The sequence below is a fragment of the Centruroides sculpturatus genome, unplaced genomic scaffold, assembly GCF_000671375.1.
Source record: "Centruroides sculpturatus isolate CEXI.00-Female unplaced genomic scaffold, Cexi_2.0 scaffold1718, whole genome shotgun sequence".
NCBI classification, from domain to species: Eukaryota; Metazoa; Arthropoda; class Arachnida; order Scorpiones; family Buthidae; genus Centruroides; species Centruroides sculpturatus.
In genome coordinates, this window is record NW_019385829.1 from 104,458 (window position 1) to 113,732 (window position 9,275).

The window sequence follows — 9,275 nt, forward strand, 5'->3', positions numbered from 1 at the left end:
CAGTGGCGGCCTTAGGGGGTGGCGAGCAGGGCAATCGCCCGGGGCCTCGCTCTTGGAGGGGCCTCGCGCAACAACCAAGTAGAAAAAAGTTGATATTTAAAACTTTTTATTTTATCCTTGGCTATTAGTTATAACAATAAAATAAATTTAATTTATAGTACAGTATATATTAATATTAATAAGTGCCTACTATTTCAATTCACATACTTTGCACAAAGGACAAGGGCCTCGCAAAGATCTGCCGCCCAGAGCCTCGCAATGGATAAGGCCGCCGCTGATCCCACACTTCTCTAGTATGGAAGTAGCATCCTGTCATTGCATAGCAGCCTCTTGAGATTGGTCACGGAGTGACTGGCAGAAATAGCACGTGTTGTGTAAAAATATGGCAAATGCGGGCAATGATTCGGCCACAGAACGGTAATGAGGGACGGACAATTGTGCACTCCTTTGGGATGTGTAAAGTAGTGGTGAAAAAAGAGATCTTTTAACCTAGTTCAAGATATAATTATATTTGGAATTAGTATAACCCACCACATTTACTGCTGAGTGAATGGCAGTAAGTTCAATATTGATAGCAATTTGTGTGGAAGGGAACAGAAAGGCCATTCTAATTAAAGGGGCTATAGCTGCATTGATGTAGTACTGTGGTAGGTTAAAGGGGCTATGTTGTTAAATTTATGGAACACAGAGTACATTATACTTCTCTGGGACTTGGAGATGTTTAGATCTAAAACTGCAATTTTTTCCCAATTTTCTTTTTCCCAGGTAAAGTCGATAGTAGAGTAAACATTTGTAAGAAAGTATTTGAGGACAAGAAAATCCTCCTCTGTGTCTTGCCAGGCTATGAGAATGTTGTCTACATATCTCAGATATATTAATAGTTATGCTATTGTGAGGGGAAAACTAAAACCCTTTGCTCAACATGTCTCGAGCATTTCTGCTAGTATGCAGACAGTGGTGAGCCCATTGGGACCCCCTGTTTTTGCAGGTATATTTTCCCATTGAAACAAAAATAATTGTGTTCAGTAACAAAAAGTAAAGCCTCTCTTATCTCTAAGAGTTGCTGTGCTAAAAAGCACTCCTTGATGAGTAGTGTATTGGCAAGCATAACTGCCTCAGACTGAGATACTAAGGGGTAGAGAGCTACAACATCCATTTTGTAGAAACTGTACCTATTAGGGGTCAATTTATCTAACTCAGCAGAAAAAGATGCTTTAGCCACAATGGAGGAAGATGTAACAAGGGGGAAGGAAGAAAGAGCCCACTTAGAAGCTTGGCAAGTGCCTTTTCAAGGTGGTAGTTTGGGTGGGTCCTTTTGTTAACCAGCAACCTCAGTGGCCAGCCCTCTTTATGTGTTTTGACCTCAAAGAAGAGCCTGGGGCATGCTACATTGGACAGAGGTTCCATGCGCCCGGGAAGAAGAGCATATACACTTGGTAGAGATATTATTTTCTTAATCTTCCTTAAAATGGTAGAAGTTGGATCAACCTGTAAGACTACTGCATGGGATTGGCTAAGGAAGTCCGCAGCTCTGGTTAGAAAATCCTCTTCCCTGCATAAGACAAACTTCTTCTCCTTGTCCGAGATCAGTAGCCTTAAGTGGGCTGTCGCCAAGTACTGCCTTACAAGTTGGCTGTTCAAGGAGTTTTTGTTGTCACCTGTGAATTGCTTTTGAGATGCAATCGTTGATGAAAAGTTCCATATCTGGGAATTTGGTGGCCGCTTGACAGTTCTTGAGTGCTGCTAGGACTGCTGGGACCACATTGAAGACACCAGTATCACATAGTGGGGGATATACTTAGGTCCCCTTTGTATGATCTTGGAAATCCGGGCTGGAATGTGTTCCTCCATGCAGTTGTAGAATGAGATTGGTCTATTAGTATTGGAATAAAGCACATATTTTTTCCAATACTAATACAGCATATATTTTTGAACCTGATCTCTGACTCTGTTTCATTACTTAACCTACAAGGTGTGATAAGTCTGTGCAAATCAGCCAAATTTCAGTTACATCAGGAAGAATTAATAAATTATATTATGATGTAGAATTATGAGATTGTAGATGTTTGAAAACAAATATTTGACAATAAACTTTTCAGTTTTATTTTCAAAAGCTAATCAAACTTTGTTATAAAAAGTTTCAATTAATAACATCCTGATTTATTGAGTTAATTCTAACTATAGGTATTTTCTAAATAACACAGAAGTTCTTTAATCTGATACCTATAAGACCAGGGTGATGTGGATTATCAAAAATGCAGATTACTGGATATTTTTGTATTTTCACAAAATTCAATAAGTAATGCAATAAGTAAGCAGTATGCTATATAGTGTGTACTGCTGTTTTATGCTTTCAATTTGATGTGTATGCTCTTTAATCAGTATAAAGATGATACAATGCATAATTACACTGTATTAAGGTTGACTGGAAATTCTGCAAAAACATTAATGAGTACATTAATGCATAAAGTCAACATTTGCAACGAGTCTTGTGTATATAACATTTATTTTTCCAGATATTTTCAATATACCTATGATTCACAATAACTACACACATTGAATATGAGAAACCCATTTTTACATCTGCTGTCCTCAAAATGGCCTGAAAAGAAAATACAATGATCATGTATGTTACTGAACAAAAAGTGTATGTGCTAACTCTAATGAAACAATGTCTGTTCAGTACAGTATAATACAGTATTCAGTACAGTATAAGTACAGTATTCAGTACAGTATAAGTACAGTATAAGTACAGTATAAGTACAATAATACAGTATTCAGTACAGTATAATACAGTATTCAGTATACTACATATAGTATACTGAATTATAATGACAGATGATGCCAGATTAACAAACTTCTACCATATATTGATAATTATAATTATTGATAGGTTAAATGAAGACATTCAATAACATTATTATTATTTAGAATAGAAAAAATAATAAAAACTATTTGTTTGTTATCTGTTAACAAAACAGTAATCAATAATAAGTCATACATTCCACACTATTTCCAGCAAAAACAGTTTAATAAAACTTAATGAAACAAACATTTTCAGCTACATTAAGTGACCTACTTCAAATTTTTGACATTCAGAAATTGAACATCTGAATAGAATAAAAATTTAGAACATTACCAATGTTCTTGTGAAAATCATTATTTTCAAAGTATATTTTTTATATGGGTACATTAACTTGGATAAAGACATTTTATTTATATGTTCAATTTCTGAATATTAAAACCTGAACAGGCCACTTAATGTAGCCAAAAAGGTTTGTTTTGTTATTAAACTGTTTTTACTAAAAATACTGAGGAATAATAGGTCACACTGAGTTATTATTTATATGTTCCAGTTCACAATACAGAGAATTGTAACAGTAATCAATATACAGTAGAGCGTCGATTTTCCGAAAGTCAATCATCCGAAAGAATTCCAGTTGGCAAATTTAAATTTTTGCCAGTGCTGTGGCGCTTCAATCTTTGGCTATGTCTTGGACTACTCAAATATTTTACGTTTTTGATACTAAATTAACATCTGAAGTATAATTTTTTATTATTTTTATATTTTTCAATATATTTATTTTGTTTGTACAAAATAAAAAAATAATTTTTAACGATACAATAGTCTTTGTTAGGCTTAACATCGACGAAAATTCAACGCGAAACGACACGCAACGGATAAAAATTTCGACATCGGATACATTTAACTATTTTTTCATATGTAAATCAGTTATCCGGACAACCCCAGTCCCCAATTGATTCGGAAAATCGATGCTCTACTGTATATTCAAAGTACCATATATGATGGTTTATTAGTCAATTTGATATATAAGTCAACTTCTAGATTTTTAACTCAAAATTCTGCTTTAACTTTATACCCAATGTATAAGTTGACCCCAAATATATAGTAGGTTACTAAAATGAACTAAAATGTAAATTTGATATGAAATTGCCTATGGTGGAAAAATATATATTAAAATCATACTATTTTCATCAAGAAACTAATTGTAATAGGCTTCTATATATATGTGTGTGTGTGTGTGTGGGGGGGGTTTAGATGAGTAACCCATTAAGACAATAAATTTTTGAGGGATTGCAAGGGAGACAAGGAGAATTAGAGAGAGGGACAAGTAAGGGGAGAAGTGAGGGAAGATGACAGTTGGTGATGGCGCAAAAGGGACAAAAGACATTATGAAGGCCAGAACATTATTGTTCTATCAAGACAGTTACAAACACTGGAAGATTATTGTCATTTCTAGTTCTATATTTCTATCACTATTCCCACATATGTATTATATAGCTCATATAAAAAGAGATGTAGGAAAAGGATCTAAAAAAGACATCAAACAGCTGCTAAAAATTTTCAGTAAGTTACCTTGGTAAGAATTCTATTGTACATCAGATCTACCAGTAAACATATTCAAACAAAATCAACATCTCTAATAAAATATTAATATTTTACATAGCATAGTATAATAATAAATAGCATGTAATGGCAAGCTATTGTATTATATGCTATTTTTAACAGTATTATTATGATACTTTAAACAGCAATGTAGGACAGTTGATACACCAGCTGTTGAAAATGTAAGGTTGTCGACTTTTAGGGGGGATCAATTAATCCCACATCAGGATGAACCTAAGGGAAGTTCACATGTGGGCTGTGGCAAAGAAGGCAAATGATGACAAGTGTCTTACAATGGAAAAAGCTGTTTATTTGGTAACGTTTATGCTTACATCGATAATTGACAATTCCAGTTGTCTATAGTCCTATGCAGTGGCGAGAACTTTGGCTTCGGTCATAGCCCCGGGATGGACAAGATGGAATCAATGGACAATGCAGACGATTGCAGAGATGCTGTGGCGTCCTCAGTTGTTGGTGGTACAACAACACAATATACAGAGCACGACTTTGAGCTTAATCCAGAGGAAGACTGTCCTTCGACCTTGAATTTCCAATTTTTATAGTTTTTCTCCCACTATTCGTATTTCTGATTGGCCCCTTGTCCCTTTCCTCACTTCCTGATTGGTCTCTTCTTTATTTCCAGGTGAAAAACCAAGACCTGATCGCATCACGAGAAAGGTCCAATTTGAGGTGTCTATTCGACACCTTTTAGTTCACTATGCTCAGAGATCGTTGATAAAACCATAAGACTTGCGCTCATAATTTAGCCCGTTGTTTGTGATTTCTGTTGTCTTGGAACTTTAACAATCATACACGATGTTTTTCTATCCATCAAATCTTTCCCCTTATCCAAAATTGTTTTTCTAGATTGACTGTTTATGACTGCTTGAGTCAGAGTTCTACCCTTTCAGTTTTACATTGACAGATCGTTTAACACAAGTTGTTATGTAGTCCCGGGGGGGCTTGTTTACATTTTGTGCCACGTTGTTTAGATATAGGGGTTTTTTCCTTTCTCTCTAATATAATCTATCGTTATAATTTAAACATAAGAATTCCGCAATTTAAGAACTCGTCTGGGATCTCACAAAAACAATGTGTTGTTTTGTGTTCATTTATACTGAATTATTATTATTATATCAGTCCTTATGTTAAACAAGTTCACCAAATATATTATTTAGTTGCAAATATTTACAGTAACCTGTTGAAGTTAAAAAATTATTAACAGATGTAAATAAAATTAACTAATATTGATTAAACAATCATTTCAAATACATACAATATTATGAAATGAATTATAAAAAGTTTTATAAAGAATGTATAAGAAAAGGTTTAATTTTTATTTCTGAAGTGTTTTGGATATCATTATGGGTAAAATATGTATCTAAGATAAGAAATATATATATATAAAATAAATCAGTTATTGCTAATATATTTCAGTAGAATAGTAGAATAATTTAAAAAAAATTACTTACTGAAGTTTTGCTTTTTGCTGTACTGTTTTTTGGTGGCAATTTTTCACCAATCACATTAATTGCTACAATGCCAACCTAAGACAAGATTTTAAAAGACTATTAACAGTTGTTATATATAAAATCTTAAATAATTAAAAAAGGAGAAAAAAATACTTTGAGCAATTTACTGTTTGGTCAGAATATTTTTAGAAACAAATAATGCATATTTATATAAACAAAAAACAAATATTTAATAAAATCAATTAAAGTTAATTATAATATTGTAGATTTTAATAATAATATTTTTAACTATTGTTATTTCAGTTAATATTCATTAACTATATGTATGACAAAACTTAATATATAAAAATTTACAGTAAATTTAAGAAATTACATACATTAATTTATGCATATTTACTATTTTTATGAAAAAAATAATTATAAATAAACATTTAATTGCACGTAATATATTGAAAACAAATTTCAGTTTAATAAATAAATATGTTAATATTTGATTGTTCTTATATAATAATGCAATTCTATGGGGGGCGCTTCAGTCAGCCGAGGCTGTTGGNTTATTATTATATTCTGTTCCTTATTATTCACAAAAAAATAGATCGATACAAAATTCTGTTTTCAGGAGATAAATGGCTATATGCCATCCATGACACAAGCTCAACCATTTACATCTTTGTATGCATTGTTAACCAAAGTGTAGATGTGTCTGTTAAAAATGCTATAGAAAACTGTCCAACTTTGTCTTCACAAATGTTTTTATACTTAACAGCAATTCAAAATAATATTAATAAAATGGACAAACATTTACTACTATCCCAAGAATTCTTTATATTCTCTTTATCTGAATAATAAAGTCTCTATCAATGAACTAAATGATAGCCTATACTTTGTATTATTTGTTTTCTTTCTTTTTTTTATAAATGTTATAAATGTTTACTTTTAAAAATTAATTGGTTATAAAAATTCTTTATTTAATAATTTTTTAAATTTAATAGTTTCTTCTAAATTCTTATTATATTTGTTCTTGTATTTACTTATACAAGTAGTTTCTATCTAGTTTATTCATTTGTTTATTTACAGTATAGAACATTTAATGCTAAATATTGTGAACAGTATCTTTTTAAAAATAATGTGAGTTACATCAATCAACTTCTATACAATAGTTTTAATATAAAGCTAAAATCAGCAATATTTGCCAAATGCAATCTTATTTTTGTAACCACTAAAAAGGGGTTTACAGACAAATAAACAAATTTGTTATGTCCTTTCAATCCAATGTTCACCAGAGGTCAAAAGCCACTCAGGAGACAATTTTAATTCACAGATCTTTTATTTAGGCCTATATGCATTTCAGATTGAAATGACAAAGACAAAACCTTTCTCACTTGTTTCTAGCCATTTATACATGAGTACGAACGTTTTCAGCCTTCTTAATAGGCCTTCTTCAGGTACACTGTGGTCTGTTGAGCGTCAGTTGGTAGGAATTTAAACAGTGCAATGTTTACATAGTCTTACCAGTGACATCATCGTTGATGATAAGGCTTAGATGATACTGAGGGCATTAAATTTTTTTATTTTGGTAAAAATGAAAGGTGTGCTGATAGTTCATGATGGAATAATTGCTAAAGTTGGGAAATAAAAATGGAAAATAAATGCGCTAAGTAAAGAAGATGCACTATCACAATAGGGGATTAATGGGGAGTGACGTCATAGTTAATAACGGAGCATAGATGATGCTGATGTCGTTAAATAACTTATGATATAATAAGAAAAGGCGTACGAACGACCATAGATGGGAAAGGTGCTATGCTTGGAAAGCAGAATTGGAAAAATAAACGCGACAAGTAAAAAAACACTAACAGTTGCACGAGGTGAGGGTGGGTTGGTCTATTTAGTTTAAGGAGTTATCGAAAAGTGATTTCCATGCGGAGAAGAACGAGTCTACATCTCTGCTGTTAATACAACTCTCTTTGAGGGATTGCTTAAATATTTCAATGGTTTCAACTGTTCTAAGCTTGCTATTGTCATGCACAGGAATAATAAGCTTTGCCTCTTCCCATTTGGTCGTTATACTAGGTTTGCTTGCAAACTGGGCTAGGGTAGAAGTGAACTTTTTGTTGTATTTGTCGTATTTGTGTTCAGCTATCCTCTTGTTAAGCGATCTATTGGTTGAGCCAATGTATGTTAGTTTTTTGCATGGGTTGGATCTGCTGTCCTCTAGTGGAACTGTGTAGACTCTTGGTCTCCTGGCTTCGCTGCATTTGTCCTTGGTATTAGCCAGAAGTTTATAAATTGTAGGGTTGCGTTACCTATGTAAACATTGACACCATTTAAATTTCTACCAACCAATGCTCTAACAGACCACAGTGTACCTGAAGAAGGCCTTAAGAAAGCCAAAAACGTTTGTACTCATGTATAAATGGCTAGAAACAATTGAGAAAGTTTTGTCTTGGTCATCTTAAAATAGTTATAGCTACAAATGCATTTCAGATTGAAGTTTGTACCAATCCTTCCTCAGTATAGATGTACTCTGCGACAGTTTTGATTTCTTTCAGTAACATTACATAAATCACAAATAACAAAGTAACATCAATAACATACAGTAACAAAGGATTGTTACAGCATTTGATGTAAGATTAAGAGAAATCAAAACTGTTGCAGAGTGCACCTACATTGAGGAGGGATTGATACAAACTCCAATCTGAAACGAATATAAATAAAAGATCTGTGAATTAAAATTGTCTTCTGAATGATTCTTGACCTCTGGTGATTGTCAGATTGGAAAGACATAACAACAAATTTGTTTATTTGCTTGTAAACCCTTTTTCAATGGTTACAAAAATAATAATACTTTTAATCATTTTTTTTCTTTTTTTTTCAAACTTTAAATATAAAACTTTGAAAATAAAGGAAATTTTATAAAAAGAATAATAATAAATTATAAGTTTTTATATTTCAACTTACATTTATTAAACTTATTCTTTTCAAAAAATATTCTAATTTGATAATATAATACTTACTAGAAAATTTTTTATGAAAGACTAAACTTTAATTTAACCTTAAATAAGATAAATCATAAAGAATTTTGAACTTATAAGAAGAAATTAAAATATTTAATGAATAAAAAAAATTATCATTAATATACTGGGATCAAATATAAATAAAAAAATTCATATTAATTTTTATATAAATAAGCTTTAAAATTAAAAATGAATATAATAAAAATTATTTTATCAATATTTTTATATTATAAATGTTTATTATAATAGAAAAAAATATTGTTAAGTTTAATTGAGGTCAGCCAAAATCCATTTTGTCCATATGCTATGGACAAAATGGCACATTACGTAAGGACAAAATGACATACATGTAAAAACTAAAATTACTGACAAAGTTCA

General features: G+C 31.6%; 1 protein-coding gene across 1 annotated transcript in view; it reads right to left on the reverse strand.

Annotated features, from left to right (window-relative positions):
* LOC111642388 (centrosomal protein of 104 kDa-like) overlaps positions 1 to 9,275 on the reverse strand; it is a 48,136-nt gene that overhangs the window by 26,194 nt on the left and 12,667 nt on the right. The window contains exon 4 of the mRNA XM_023388734.1: positions 5,881 to 5,955. Within this exon, the coding sequence (XP_023244502.1) occupies positions 5,881 to 5,955 (75 nt within the window). The remainder of the gene's footprint in view (positions 1 to 5,880; positions 5,956 to 9,275) is intronic.